The sequence below is a fragment of the Tenrec ecaudatus genome, chromosome 1 (genome assembly GCF_050624435.1).
Source record: "Tenrec ecaudatus isolate mTenEca1 chromosome 1, mTenEca1.hap1, whole genome shotgun sequence".
In the NCBI taxonomy this organism is placed as follows: domain Eukaryota; kingdom Metazoa; phylum Chordata; class Mammalia; order Afrosoricida; family Tenrecidae; genus Tenrec; species Tenrec ecaudatus.
Genome location: NC_134530.1, coordinates 192570290 through 192586136, shown reverse-complemented (window position 1 = coordinate 192586136; position 15847 = coordinate 192570290). Strand labels below are relative to the sequence as shown.

At 44.5% G+C, this 15847-nt stretch overlaps 1 protein-coding gene across 4 annotated transcripts in view; it reads right to left on the bottom strand.

Annotated features, from left to right (window-relative positions):
* Window positions 1-15847, bottom strand: part of FAM20B (FAM20B glycosaminoglycan xylosylkinase) — a 43920-nt gene that overhangs the window by 15943 nt on the left and 12130 nt on the right. Inside the window, exons 1-5 of one of the 4 annotated variants that reach the window (XM_075527896.1) lie at window positions 14385-14452; window positions 13665-13716; window positions 11442-11948; window positions 6871-6957; window positions 4003-4112 (exon numbers count right to left, since the gene is read on the bottom strand). In XM_075527896.1, coding sequence (XP_075384011.1) covers window positions 4003-4112; window positions 6871-6957; window positions 11442-11818 — 574 coding nt within the window. In that variant the 5' untranslated portion in view covers window positions 11819-11948; window positions 13665-13716; window positions 14385-14452. Of the gene's footprint in view, window positions 1-4002; window positions 4113-6870; window positions 6958-11441; window positions 11949-13664; window positions 13717-14384; window positions 14453-15847 lie in introns of those variants that run through there. The other 3 variants (XM_075527890.1, XM_075527900.1, XM_075527885.1) reach the window with 3 other exon arrangements.

The window sequence follows — 15847 nt, the reverse complement described above, 5'->3', positions numbered from 1 at the left end:
TTATAACCACTTTGCCACTAGGGCTAGCCAGATTAGTGCTAGATCTTGTTATTCAATGTGCATGTTACTGTATCACAGAGTTGATTTAGTTTTCTAATAAAACAATACTTTAACTTTGGTGGTTTCCCATAGTGCTGGTCTACATATTTTATCTAATGTTAAAACGTTCCTCTGTTGCATAAGAGGCTGCTAACGGGGTCTGTGGCACACAAAAAGGTTAAGAATGTCAGAAACCCAGAATGTTCTTTCACACTGTATCTCTCTGGGAAACGACTATTCTCTCCCTTTCGCCTCACTGTCATCAAGTTGATTCCAACTCACAGCCCCTGTGAGTGGGCAGGGCAGCCTGCTCCTATTGATTTCTGAGACTTTGCAGGAGCAGACTGCCTCATCTTCCTCCCTTGAAGAAACTGACGGGTTTGAACCACCAACTCTTTAGGGGCTACAGGTAACAGCCCTGTTAGAGACTTGGTTAAAATATTACCTCAATGATCACGTTGGCCAATCGTCTTAAGCCCTCTCTGCATCCTTCCCACAAGCCCTCATGCCCTTTGTTAGCAGGACGCCTTCATTAGGCAACATTCCTGGAAGGCAGGATTGCTGTGTCATTCATTTATATATATACAGTATTGACATGCACTGTCAATACTGTATGTTGAATGACATTTCACTGAATAATTGAATGAATATAAGCAAGTAAGAAGATGTAAGGTTTTAGTGTCTTAATATCTAGCTTGGGATGCTGGCAAACAAGTAGTACCCTTGTGAGCTGGACAGTCATCGATCTCTCGAAGCTTCTTTCTCAGGTGGGAAATGTAGCTAATGACCCCTCCCCTAAGTCCTGTGCCCAATTCTCAAGAGGATCAAATAAAGTAACCGTGTCTTAGTTACCGATTACTGCTATAGTCGAAATATGACAGGTGGGAGCTTCAACAAAGATAAGCATTCTCCACAGTTCAGGAGGCTGGAAGTCCAAATGCAGGGCACCAGCTGGCTGAAGGGGGAGGCTTTGTCAGCTCTGCACAAAGGCCCTTGACATCTTCCCACCTCTGTGGGCCCCGTGTGACTTGGAGATTTCCATGTGTCTTGGCATCACCTTTTCTGGGGCTAGGAGGTTCAGTGCAGGGCCTTGGATCCAAAGGACTAGCTCTGTCCTGAGCTTTCTTTTCTTGGTGACAGGACTGTCCTTCCTTTTCTGCTTGCTTCTCTGTCCTTCACCTCTGATATGAAAAAGGAGATGCGGATCACACACCTCAGGGGACTCCTCCCCCATCAGAGCTAGGCTGTGGCCTGAGTATGGGTGTTGCACCCCAGGCCAATCCCCTTTCAAATGACTGACTCATCAGATCACATTACGTGTCGTCATTCAGTACACAACTGCCAAACCATGAAGAATCATGGCCCAGCCAGGTAACACATTCTGGGGGACAAAATTCAATCTGTGATATCATGTCAAAGTGCTTTTTTGCAAGGTATTTAGAATTTAGTTATTATTATTTGCAAGGTATTTAGAATTTAGTTAAAATTCAATCTGTGACATCATGTCAAAGTGCTTTTTGGGAAGGTATTTAGAATTTAGTTATTATTTTGCAAGGGACCACAGCACCTCACAATTTTCCCCATTCCCGTCATGGCTACAGGCAAATTGTCCATTAGTACTGTTTTAAAAATTGGGCTATGGTCATCATTTTATTACGCACCTTAACTCCAGCCAAATTCCTCTACCTTCTGGGCACTCAGAAATTCGCTGTTCCCAAAAAGCACCGATGCTGTTGTTCTAATGGTGTGGGGGTGATGGCTGAGTCCTGACTTCACAAGGAAGGAGCATTAAAGGCAACCTCAGCCCCAGGTCTATTCCTATAAGGTGGTTACAAAACAACCTCTACCCTCCAACTTTAGTACCAATTCTGACGCCAATTTTCCCTCCTAATCACTCTCTACTTCTGTTTTTGATAATTTACTGAGATGGCCACAAAAACCCCTCACAGACAATACTCATCATCAGGGGGTTTAATTAGGGAAATTAACAGGGTACAATTTAGGACCAGAAATGCTTGAGATACATTTTGGTGAGGCAGGACTCTTTCAGGTCCTCGGATTCTCAGTCACATGGCCCCTTGGTCTCTATCCTGACCATGTAATGTCACAAATCTCTTTAAGTGGCATTAATAAATGCCAAAGGGTCAGACTACTCCACCATAAGTCTCAACTGATGGTGTTCAGTTCTAGCTTAGATAAAGTGTTGGAGTTACCCAACTCACCAAGTGAGCCTGCTGCCCCAAGGTATCCCCTCAGCTTTACTCGATCTGTGGGCCAGGAATCCCATTGCTCTGGCTCTTGGTCTTGCTGCTGCTACCCCCCCTAATGTTCTCTGCTATTACTGCTTGGTCTTCTGGACGGAACAAATACAGTGCAGGGACCTCAGGTCCAAAGGATGTGCTCCACTCCTGGCTCTTCTTTCTTAATGGCAGTGAGATACACCTGCACCCATCCAATCCCACCCCACTCCCAATCTTGCTTCTGAGGTGACTCATTTTATATCCAGCAGGTTGGCAAAACCTGTTAGAGTTCCAAGGTTTTATGATCACAATGAACCCTGCTAACCATCACTCACAGTTAAGTTATATAATCCTCTCAGCATCTTCCCCCAGCTTCTCTTATCCAGCCCATAAAGAAGAGGAAATACACCGATCGGCAAGGTCCACCCAGGACCTGGACCTGGTGGGAATTACAGACTGAGGTTATAAGAGTTACACTCATTAATTAACTGCACCGTCACACCTGTGTTCTTTCAGGCCTTAATATTCCCATGATCACTTCCTATTACTTTGCCCACCACCCTTCCTTCTCGGCCTGCCTGGCTTACTGCCAATGATTTTTCACTACTCAGTTCAAGGACTAATACCCTTCTCCATGATCCCTCTCTGGCTTCTCCCTTCTCTACTGTTTACACAAGCATGAAAGTTAATTTTGTTTCTCAGGGGAATCAGAGACAGACCCTGGCCATTCTTGACATCCTCTCTCTAACCCAGCACCCAAAAGGAACCAAATCATGTTTGCTGAGCATAAAATCGAACAACCAAAGGTAATTAGTGAGTATGTCAAACAAATCTGTGACATGTGTGTTTGGTTATTTGTAAGAAAAGCACAGCCCTGGCCTTATTAAGTATTTAAATTCTGAACAATGAATCTGTCACAAGTCCTTTATCTATTCAGTTTCACCTCATTTCAAATGTAAATCCATGCACTCTAGCAACGCCAGATGAAGTTAATCTTGCAATGCCTGTTTCTACAGTCCTGTCATAATGCAGGGCACTGACGCACTGAAAATGCCACCATGCAGAGGCTGAGGCAAGGGACCACAGCACCTCACAATTCTCCCCATTCCCGGCATGGCCACAGGCAAACAGGAGTGAGCATTTTAGCTGAGATCCCTTACCTCAGAGTGACCTAATGGAGAACAGAGGCCACGGGGACTGTTGCCAGTTGCATGCACAATGAGTCACTGGCTAACCCCTGCAGAGGAGGAAGGAGGCAGTGCTGATCTTCCAGGCCCCAGTGCAACCACACAAGAGAACGCCTGTCTGACCTTCTGACAGAGCTGCCTTAAGGCTTCCTCAAGCCTAAGAAGACAGGAGATAGTCCTAAGGAAGTACATGCAAATGGGAAACAAAAACCCAGCCAAGCTAATGATACACAGACAGTATTCTGGCCAAACCTGGTTTTGAGAAGTAGCTTGAAGACCAGGAAGACAGCAAAAGTTTTAAGCGACCGCTCACTTCTGGTTTTGCAGACACAACAAAGGACATGGGAGAAATTTTCAATTCCCCACCCATCTACTTTTGATTCATGTCTCGCAGTAACCTGAGGACAGGTTGCCTGATTTGCTTTTGTATTATCTTGAGCTTTTCAGTTCCTGAAAGTCATGAACAGCTTGCTCAATGATATGCCATTTAACATATTAATTATTCCCCTACTGAATATACTCTATAATCTTCTTACCTACGGTTAGGAAGGTACTCAACAGCTGCTCCGTAGCAACAGGCTTGATCTCTGTCCGCAGATTAACAAATCTGCCAACCACCAAGGGGGCTCTGCGGAAACCCAGAATCCTAGTTTGGAAGGTTGAAGACAGAAGAGACACATCTTTGGGGTTGCATTTTAAATGTCAGCTTTAGAAATTACAGTGCATCAAGCCAGGTGTGTAAGGATACTGTGGCCAAGAAGTAAATCTTATTGTCAGAGATACATATATTCAGAAGTTTAATGTCATTAAGTTTAATGTCAAGATGCATGTCATTTATTTTTAGTATACTTGAACAAAAAAGGACAAAGGAGAAATATGGGAAATATGAAAAATTGTTAAATCAGGGAAATGAAGGTTAGACTCATTTTACCATTTTTGTTTGCCAAGAACTTTTTCATAGTGATAAGTTAAAAACACATTTTAAGAAACACTAGAGGAAAAATGAGTCTAAATCCATACATGGGTTCACAGCTTTAAATAAAACAGGATACGGACCAAAAAAAACCAAGTAGGTTGTTCTGAAATGATACACATTGAACGAATTAAATATTGTTACTGATGGCCTAAAGGGAGGCTTGGTGGCACAGTGGCTTATGAGCTGGGCTGCTAACTACAAGGTTAGTAGTTTGAGACCCCCAGACTCTCCCAGAAAGAAGAGGGGGCTTTTTTTTCCTGTAAAGACTTACAACCTCAGAAACTACAGGCAGTTCTACTTTGTCCTATGGGGTGGGGTGACTGTGAGTCAGAATCAACTCAACTGTTTCTCAATGGCTTAAAAGCATTACCTTACAGATGAACAAAAGTGTATTTTAAAAATATAAAGCTTCCCGGATAAAAAATATACAGACTTTTTTTTAAAAAAGGAGAATTTCAAATACACAAAAAGCTAACAACAGGGAAAAAAATCCAGCCATCCACAGTTCTACAACCCAAGGATCGCTGTCCACATTTTGGCCCTTATGCATACCTTCCTTACATGTGCATCTACTAACCACACTTAAGCACATCCATACAATTGAAAGTATACTGCATGCAGTTTTGTATCCTAGTTCTCATTCATCATTGTATCATGAGCCTTTCCCCAATGTTATTAGAAATTCTGCTAAAAATGGCTATGTGATAAATAATCTAGGCTGCTGACTCTGTACTAAATCTAATCTTGGAAAAGTCATAGAAGCAAGATCAACAGATTTGTCAAAACAAAAAGATCAAGGGAAATCCCTGAGGCCACAGTGTGGTTTAACCCTAATATAAGAAGGAAACAGACATCCAGAGCCTCGGTGGGCAAGGAGGTTGGGGAAGTTTTTTTCTCCCCAGTGGTCACTGCCAGGCGACACGAAAGGAGCCACTTTAGCACAGAATGGTGATATTCTCCCTCACACTAAACTCACTGCCAATGAGTCAAGTCCATCTCATGGTGACTCTTCAGGACAGAGTGGAACTGTCTCTTTGGGTTTAAATCTTTACTGGAGCAAACAGCCTCATCTTTCCCCCATGGTGCGGCTAATGGGTTTGAACTGTTGGCCTTGTAGTTAGCAGCTCAGTATATTACCCACTAAGCCACCAGAGCTCCTGACCATTTCGTATGGTCATATCAAAACCAAGCACAAACCCACCGCTGTTGAGTTGATTCAGGCTGATCCTATAGGACAGAGCAGAACTGCCTCATAGGGTTTCTGAGAGGGTCACTCTTCAGAAGCTGACTGGCTCACCTCTCTCTCTCTCTCTCTCTCTCTCTCTCTCTCATGGGGGCTCTGTGGTTAGCAGTCTACCACAGAACCACTACACCACCAGGGTTCCTTTGTGGAAGGTTAGAGAGATGAAGACACCACTGTGAGAAGTAATGGAGGGTATGTCGATAAACAGTATCTTCGTATTTTGTATTTTAGTTTAATAAAAGTTCTGTGATTTTGTTAGCAATACTTTTTTACTTACCTTTGTTTAATTTTGTAATAAGCACATATTAAATCTATTAAGATTACATTAAATTAGAATATCTTCTCTTAGTTTGTTTTAATTTTTTCAGTGTTCCTGACACCAGTTACTGTTTTTATTCAGTCTACTAAACTTTTCTTTGTGACTTTTAATTATTGCTTTTATGTTTAGAAAATCCTTCCTAATTCAGAAAAACGAAAAGAAAAATCTTTGCTTTCTTCTCATCTCCTTATGGATTCATTTTTAAAAATAGTTTGTGAATAGTGTCTTTTAAAGTTCTTCACTACACTGAGGAAAAAGCTTGTCAGAGATCAATTTTCCTCATAAACTTACTAATTTATAACTCAAATCTTTTTTCTTTTGGAATTATTTTGAGTTTTTAAACTATGCATTTTGGATGAAAGACATTAAAATTAATTATTCAAAAAGTTCATGGGAGGAAAAAAAACCCCATTATTTTTAAATTCCATTTGCCCACGAACTTTTTGAAGCCCCCTCATGTTGATCATGCTATTTGTTTCCAGCACATGGAGGGAAGTCAGTTTTACTTAAAACAAAAAAGAAAAACAGGACTCCTGGCCATGTCTAACTGAAGACCAATTTAAATCAGGGGCTTGAGTTCAAACTTTGATTTTCACCATTCCATTTTATCCCCAAGGACATTTTCCTGCACAGTAATTCAGAGAGGGCATGCCAGAGTGAAATGGCCTAAACCCCTAAGACTAAGGCTGCTTTTCTATCCTTGTGCTGTGCAGACTATGACGCATTCATGAGAAGTGAATGAAACAGTCAAGCAACTGATTACAAGAGCTATGACATGATTAGTGTTGCACCCTTCAGAAGGTGTCCTCCAAGACAGATACTGAAGCAGTACTCAGCGGAGCGCAGCCTGCTGTGGCCACACGTACCTGTCCAGGTGGAAGGCGGCTACCTCCGCGTTGTGTCTATCATAACCAGCATACGGCTCCCCTTCTACCACGTAGTCTCGGCTGTATCTGCAGCGAGAATGGGAAGCACAGATGTAGACAGTAATTACATCAGGACCACAGCTGACAGGACAAGAGGCAGAATATAAACTTCCTAAGTCTGGCTCTGCCCCAGAGACATCTACCGGCCTCGAGGACAAACTGGAATTAGCACTGATTGCTGGTAGCTGGGATGAAGGTCAAATACAGAAGGAACCCAGAATTCTCTATCTACTTCAGTTCTCATTCTATGAATAAACCACAATAGGTGTTACTTTTATCACCATAAAGGGGTTTCAACATTGTTGATACCGGTTAGGTAGAACTACAAGGTAATTTTCTGGAATTAAGAGCTGGGCCATCTCTATATGCCATGGAGTCAAGCTGGACTCACGGTGACCCCATGTGACTCGTGGTTCAACTGTGCCCCATAGGCTTGCATGGTCCTGACCTGTCAGAAGGAGAATGACAGGCCTTCCATATAAGGTGCCTATAAACATCTTTGAAACTCCAATCTTTCAGGTAGTAGCCATGTGTGTAAGCATTTGTGACACGGCTCCTGCTGGGCCTACCCGAAGCAAACCTGTAGCTGTGGAGTCGATATCAACTCACAGTGACCCTACAGCACAGAGTAAAACTGCCCTATAAGGCTTCCAAGGCTGTAGTTCTTAATGACAGCAGACTGCCTCAACTTTCTCCCACAGAGTGGACTAGTGATTTGAACTGCTGGCCCTCTGGTTAGCAGCTGAGCACTCACCACTGTGAAACCTGGTCCTGCAGTAGGTGCTTAATAAATACTCACTAAGATGTTTAGCAAAGTGAATTAAATAAATGAAGGAAACTCTGGCTATGATAAGGATTATAAGGCAGGTTTAGTTCCTATGGGTAAAATGGCCCTTTCTGAGCAGGCAAGGGGTCCCTGTCTCCTTTCAAAGGACACCACCGGGCGGTGAGGGGTGACCACTACTTAACCCTTACCTTAGTAAATCCTTTTTCTTCTCTGGTATTCAGGTTTGTTAGCTGTAACACTAGGGACTGAATGAACTGCATTTCAAACTGAATTCCTAAAATTTGACATCCTTCACTCGACATGAACAAAGGATCATGGAAATTGGCATGTTTCTACTTATCATTAAAAAGGTTTGATTTTACTCTGGTAATTGTGAAGGGTAATATTAAATTCACCTAAAACCATGGCTGTTTGCCTGCCTGCAGTTTCTGAATCAAGAGGAAAGTGGTGAGGTTGTCCTCGGGGACAGTGAAAAACACCTGAGCAGAGACCGAAGCTGAGATGGGCGGCTCCATACTCACACACTCCGATGCCAAACAGCTGTGCGGGAGTAGAAAACAGTACTTCACGTGACTACCGACCTAATGGCCTAAGAACATCAAGTGCAGCAATGCCCACACGATACACAGTCCAGGCAAACCGGTCAAGTATCTATGTGGGAACACGGTCGCATAGCAATGATCACCTGGTGGGACACCACGTCAATACACCCCAATGAATCTTTTTGTCTTTAGTACTAAAGAATTTGTTAGATGTTAGGGTGGCAACCTCCAAAATAAAAACCTCATTTTAAAATACAATCACAGCCAAATCTGACACGAGTCAAGTAGTTTGCGCTGCACCACAGCTGCGAGCCGTGTGCCGTCAGAGGACAGTCTCTGAATACTTGATGTGTCAGGACTCCAGATGAGCCACAGGGAGGCATGTGGTCAGGGGCAGCCTGTTCATTCGAAGGTTTCTGATGCTTCCATAGGCTGCTTGCGGCCAAAAGTAAGTCCCTAGAGAAATCCAGGGGCATTGGGGGTGAGAGGGGGCTGGAGAGGATGGAGTGTTGGAGGAGTTTAAGAAAGGAGGAAGAATCTGGGAGAAGGGACTGCAGTGCAGGTGGGGCTGCATCCTGGGCTCCAGTTCTGGCTCCTCCTCATCTAGGAAGGGAGCAGATAGGCCAGCTGCTCTCCAGAGTCCCTCTGGGTACTTCCTAGGATCCCTCGCTCACTGCTACCCACTCCTACGCCCCTGCTGTCTCCATCCTTTTGCACCACGGCTGCGGGTTTTGACTGTGAAAATCAATTTGCTTCTGGAATGGATAGAGCTACATTGAAAAGAAAAAAAATCACGTTTATGATTCAGGCAGTATGTGTGTATCAAAATCTCACGATCTTCCTAGACATGCCATCCATCTCCATCTATCTCTTGTCTGAGTAGGGGCCTGGGCTGCCAGACTCCAGAAATGCACAAACCACAAGTGGCCATTAAAGAAGGTGCCTGCCTGGCGGCGGCTGTGAAGACTCCAAGCCTCCTCTCGGCAGAGCCATCCATCTTCAGTCACTGACAGAGCAGCAGAATTCCTACAGTAACTGTCAATAAATCCCCTCCATCCTCCTGGTGAAGGGCATTAGAGCCTGACCAAGGGCAATAACGTGCACTCATAAGAGGACTAAATGGCCTCCTTAAGCCCTGGGGGTCAGAAGAGCAATTTGCTGGGTGTTTAAGGACCGAAGTCAATTTCTATAAGCATTTAAACCGACAGCACCTCCGTCCACTGGCCTGCAACAGTACCTGGGACAAGGCAGCGCTGGCCAGTAATATGCCCTGACTAAGAGTGCTGTCACCCAGGGCAGGAGCTGAGAGGGAACAGACTGGCAGCAGGGTACTATGGGGATTCAGGAGCAGAAGGGAAGTTGTTTTCAAGATGGTCTGAGGAGCAGCAACAGGAAGGCGGCAGTAGCTGAAGGAGCCCCATGAAACTGGTACTACTCTAGCCTAGCCACCAGCCTGGGCTCTCCTCTCTTTACCTACGCCGTCTGCAAAGGCCTTAGCTAAGTACTGCTCACCATCAGGATCATGGCCTTCTAACACTTCCCGATGCCCCACAATCCTCCAGTGTAGGAGGCAGGGGTGTAGAAATGATCTCCTCCTCCTCTAAGAGAATGCCCCCCAATGCGTCTGTTTACATACGGCAAGGTTCATTGTCTGTTCCCTTTCTCTCCATCACTCTGCTACAGACCCAGACATCAGGGATATTTCAAACCTAGCCTATGATTCTGGATGGCAGCACTCCAGGTCATCACACAAATCAACAAGGAGGACGACATGTGTGGCGCTCAGAACTCTGACAGCTCGGGGTCAAACCTCCACTGTATTGGTTCCTGCTGGGCGGCCGTGCCAAGCTACTCTTACTCCTTCTAGGCTCCAGCTTCTTCCTCGGAAGATCAGGGTGAAAAACGAAGACACAACAACGCTTTATGTAATGCCTGCCACGTGGTTTCTCCATATAACCATACTCTTCCTTATTACCTGCCTGCCAATCAGACATTCCTCATCTCCAAAAGTCAAACTTCCACATTTCCTATACATCAGACCTTCCATTTCCAAGCAAACAAAGATCCCTTCCATTCCTGGGATGCTGATATTTTTGCTCTCGGCTGCTGGGTATCTACCTATAAAAGCCACTATCATGAAGCAGACTCCAGTTTATGGTGGCCCCGTGTGTGTCAGATTAGAACTGTGCTCCATGTGTTGTCGATGACTGTGTTCTTGTGGAAGGAGATGGCCAGGTCGCTGGGTGGACTTGAATGGCCAGCCTCTCATTAACAGCCCAGTGCAAACCTCTTAAGGACCGAGCTTTATCAAGATGGGTAATATAAAGGGAGCCAGGCTAGCTGCTCTGGTTAATGCTGAATTTTGTACATCTTTCCTCCATATTTCCTCTCCCAATCAGGCAAGACACCCAAAAAGTAAATGCTAACATTTTCCTAAAAACTCTGAGAAACAAAAAACATTTGTCACACAGAGAATTTTAGACACTACAAACTTTGAGACTATTCGCTGGTAACTAACTCCTGGCAAAAGGGAGTGTATGTACATGTGCGCATGCACGTACACACACATACATTTGTGTTAACCAGTTTCAAATTCATACAGCACAGAAAATGCTTTTCAAAAGAACTATACTACATCAATTGTCACACAAATTATTTCTTTGGAGCCCTACAGAAGCTCAAAGGATCACTGCCAGGGCCATACAGTTTGGTCTACTTCTCTAGTTTGGACTCAGGCCTGAGGTGGTGAATCGAGAAACCAAAGTGGCACAGTACCTTGCTTAAACCACATGGAACTGTCACCCACTCAAAACCCACCCCAATTCTGGGCAACCCTACTCTACAGCATCCCAGTCTCGACTTGTGGTTACCAGTCTCGACTTGCATAGTTGACAATTAGTTGCTTATTGTCTAGCAATCTCTAACACTGCATAATAGGTATCTGATAAGAAATTGAGAATAGCTTTAATTGTTAAAAGTTTACTTTCATATATAACTAAAATGTGTCCTGATCACACTACCCAGAAAATGATAAACATAAGAGCTAGAAGAAGAATTCGAGCCTACCCTCTCACTTTATCAGAGAGAAACCCAAGGCAGGAGACCAGCACTCTCTTTTTAATAAATCTCGAGTGAAATGAATGTGTCAACTTTCATAAACAGCTGCTAAAATGAGGACTTACCGCTTAGGTTTGAAGACAACTTTCTGTCCTCCTTCAAGTATCAGTAAGGCTTTCAGCTGTGTGCCTTTATAGCCCACATCAGCTTTAATGATTTTCTTGGTGGCCATGGCGTGCATGACAGCCCCCAGTTCTGGTGTGTCTTCGGGGTACACTTCCCGGGGAACCACCCACTGGGCTGCAATCTCCCAGGGAGACTGCAAGGTGTGGTCCAGCTTGGGCTCCAGCTCCACCCGCAAGCCAGCCATCATTCGGTGGAAAGCCCTCTGGTCCTCTCGGTTGGCAGCTGATGTATCTAAGTTGTCAATCAGGAAAACTTTGGTGAAGATAAAGATGACAAGGAGAACTGCTAACAGCACGACTCGCTGCTTTAGCTTCATGTTGACCTCTTTTCCTTCTCCCTGACCGATCTCTCCCCTTATCAAGGAGCACTGGGAGTGACGGTTAGCAAGGAGATTCCATGCTTAGACACACTGATCCATTTCTTCACTCAGGCGCCTCCCACAATTCCTGCAAGCCCAAGTATAAAGCAAAATTCGATCAGAAATTCTATTCTTTCACCTTTGGATCTCCCGCAAGCTTCTATTACTTACCCTTTTAGCCTTGCTAATCTTATGCTTGAGAAGGCACACTAATTTAAAGTTAACAAGTTCAGGGAAGGGCCCTATAGGTTAAGAACTAGATACCCTGATAATTTGAAAGCAAATATTCCTGCTTTAATTGGGATGCAGAGTCATCTAGAACTTGTGCTGAAAATATACATCAACATTTATTATCTACTCCCAGAACATGGCAATCGGCCTGCTACAAATGCCTACTCATCAGAACAATGAGAAAAAGCACAATAAGGGCAACATATTAAGATACGCTAAACTCCTTAACTTTCATTTCTGTCTTAAAATCCAGAGGACTTCTTCCTGAAAATTCAAAGTCACTAGTATCTGATAACTTTCAGTTCTCATCTTCTCCAAGTGTAAGCTTATTGCACATAGTATGGCTACAGAGTAGTAACTTTTTGGTTAAGCCTAAATATCCAACAATTCTGAATAGGACACTTCCGTTGCTCAGGGATTTAACTACAACACTCCCACACGGATCTTAACTTATATCAGTCCCCACTAATCATTTAAGACCTTGATAAATGATGAGTAACTAATCTGGGTAAACTAAGTAAAAGACAAGCATGTCCTTTCACCCCTTAACCATGAGGAGGGCATGGCCAGAAAATGAATGAAACCAGGACCTAGAACAGCAGTTCTCAACCTGTGGGAGCGCGACCCCTTTGGGGGGGTTGAACAACTCTTTCACATGGGTCACCCAATTCATAACAGTAGCAAAATTACAGTTATGAAGCAGTCACGAAAATAATTTTATGGTTGGGGGGGGGGGGCTTTTACCACCACACGAGGAACTGTATTAAAGGGTCGCGGCATTAGGAAGGTTGAGAACCACTGCCCTAGAGCCACACCATTAAGACTGGACTGGGCAGACAATTAACAGGAGCACTGGTACCACTGGTGGTGGAGTGGGCTACTCCTTGGGCTACTAACCCCAAGGTCAGCAGTTTGAAGTCACTTCAGGAGAAAGATGAGGTTTTCTATTTCAGTAGAGTTAAGAGTCTCGGAAACTCACAGTGACAACTCTAGCCTGTCCTGCATGGTCGACATGAGTCCACTCGACTCAGCTCCAAGTGTGGGGGCTCACCTCTCTGGGCAGTTCTCAAGCTAAAATGCCCTCAACATCCGACGTTTACAAGGGTGCCAATAACATACAACTGGATCTCATTTGCATGCTGGTGGGCTGTTTCCCAGGTTACAGGGCCATTTATAACCTGCACGGGCTGGCTCTGTTAGACGTCTCCCGCCGGCACAACATTGGGGACAGGCAGCGATGACAAGATAACAGGTTGCTGTTTCACTCTCCAATTCATGTGACGACTCAAATCATTAATTGAGGAAATAAAAGCAATACAAAAGATGGGGAAAATAATTCTGGATGAGACACTCCCACTCAAACTTTTGCAATCACACACCCAGTAACAGCCGGAAGTACATCCAAAAGCACACCGTCTCCCTTGCCCCACGACCCCAAACAATGGTGTGTTCTAAGGGCAACACCTTGCAAGGAGCTGGCAGATGTGCACTTTATTACCAGTGATTAACTACTACTCTGTTCCTGTTGGTTTCCACCGAGGCTGAAAGTGAGGCAAATTCAAATCCTCATTACCTGCAGCCACCTGTTCTGCTTCATCATCAGCTCCCAGGGAGTATAGAACACCCTAAGTGGAAACAGAGGCAATAAAAATGCATCCAAAATGTAATCAAGATGATCTCAAGTTTGGTGTGAAACTCTGGGACAGCAGTTTGCTGTGATCACTGGTGACTGAGGGGCCGGGAGAGCAGCTTTCCGAGAGCGGGCTGGTTCCAACACCACCTAACCCACACAGCTTCTTCAATCATTTGCTGAACCATATACTTCTCCAGCTGCCATGATGAAAAGCGACATAGAAATCTAGCTGGGTCAGCAGTCACTTTCTCGGCACCTCCAGAAGCAACTACTGACGGATGCAGTACAATTCTAGAACAAAGGGCTCAGCTGAACAGGCTTTCTCTCCCCCTAAAACAGTCTTTGGTTAACCCAGAAACTTCTTTTGGTGTTGCTAATTTCAGTTCCCATAAAGTCCTCCTGCATAGTGTGTGTGTGTGTGCATGTGCGCGCGCGCGTGTGTATGCGTGCGTCCCACCCAGACATTGAGCATTAAAGGTTAAGGCTGTCAGGTTGTTGGTTTTTCTTTTACTGTCTATGCAATAGGAAGTACCAGCAACTCCAACAAACTGTCCAACTCAGCAATCTGTGTTGGTGCACTTTTAAGTTTGGAAGTCTCATTTCCTTTAGAAAATGCCTCAGTAGAACACATGCATCCACCCACGGTTGGGAACCACTCACCTACTCACTTGGATGAACATTTATAGTCGGCAAACTGCAGAGTTCAATCACTCTATCATCATTTCCCTCTGCGCTTTACCGGTGAGGGAAGGTTTTTTTTTAAAAAAAGAGGCTGAACAAGTTTCATGTTTGTGATTAGTCATCACATCCTGGAAAGAGGAGGACTAACCCAGCCCTCATCACCTCCTGGTGCTCCCTGAGAGAAATGCTTCCGGTCCTCCAATCCAGCCTGCATGCGGCAGTCAAACCACTGCCCAGCCACACGGTACTTGCCACGCCTGTCCCGAAGGGCTTTAATCTACTTTACGAGGCCCTGCAGGCTGCTCCTCTTCTCTTTAGCCAGGCAGGCTTTGCCACCCCACCTGGGCGCAGCTGCCTTTTGTCCTTGCCATTGATCACTCCTGGGCCTCCTTCCACACTTCGTTCTCTTTCCCTTCTTGCCAAGTCCCCCGATGTAAAGCCTAATCGATGTTTTAAGGCCATTTCCCAGGGTGCCTCGGGTCTCTTTCCACACTTAACAGTACCTTCTCGCTTCTTTAGACAGTCCTGGGTATATTTTGCCTCATATAATACTTGTTGCTATATAGTTAGTTTTCCTAACAAAATCTTGACTCCTTAACACTTTGTGTGCCTGATTGTACTACAGTACGGGGAGATGCCTTCTTAACCTAAACTGAACAAAGTACTATAAATAAAGCTTTGCAATTATCTTAGGACTCCTAAGTTAATCTCCTTTGGCAGTTCAGTATTACATGGTATCAACTGGCATCTTAATACTGACAGAAGATGTGAGCCATTCTCCTTTGGAGTGGGGGTGGGAGGAACTACTGCTCTGCCAGTACCCTCACTGTTCACTTTGGCTGGTCAGAACACAGGAGCTTTCTCTGAGGAAATGGCTACTCCTGTACCCCATAGGGCAAGCTCAGTTGACAATGTAGAGATTCTAGTGTAATTGCTGCAAAGTTCATGAGCTTTCTGGTCTCCTGTTCCAGAATAATGTATGAGATGCAAGATAGGGAATAGTCCCATCCTCTAAGTGATGGTCCATTCTGACCCTTTAGAATGACGCCCTTCACCCTGCATGCTTGCGAGAGGGCCACGGGCAAGCTAAGGTCTCCATGTTCTTATTAGCTTCCTTTCGGATTTGAGACAAGTAGTAGACAACCCACACAATAGCTTCCTAAGGGGAACTCCCCATTTCAGATCTAAGGAAGTTAAAGCAAAACCAAAGGGAACATTCTGAGAGCCATGGAAGCTCACTAGCGCTCTGAGAGGAACTGGCCTGCCCTTACCTCCTCTCATAGATGCCTCCAACAGCCTAGTTACACTCTAGTCATTTCTTTTCATGCTTGTAATGTGGGATTTCTCAAAGAGTAAATATTCAAGGTAATACCAACATTCAAATTATGTTTAATGTTTAAAAAAAGGCAGTAGAAATGGTACATTTAATAATTGTGTTCACA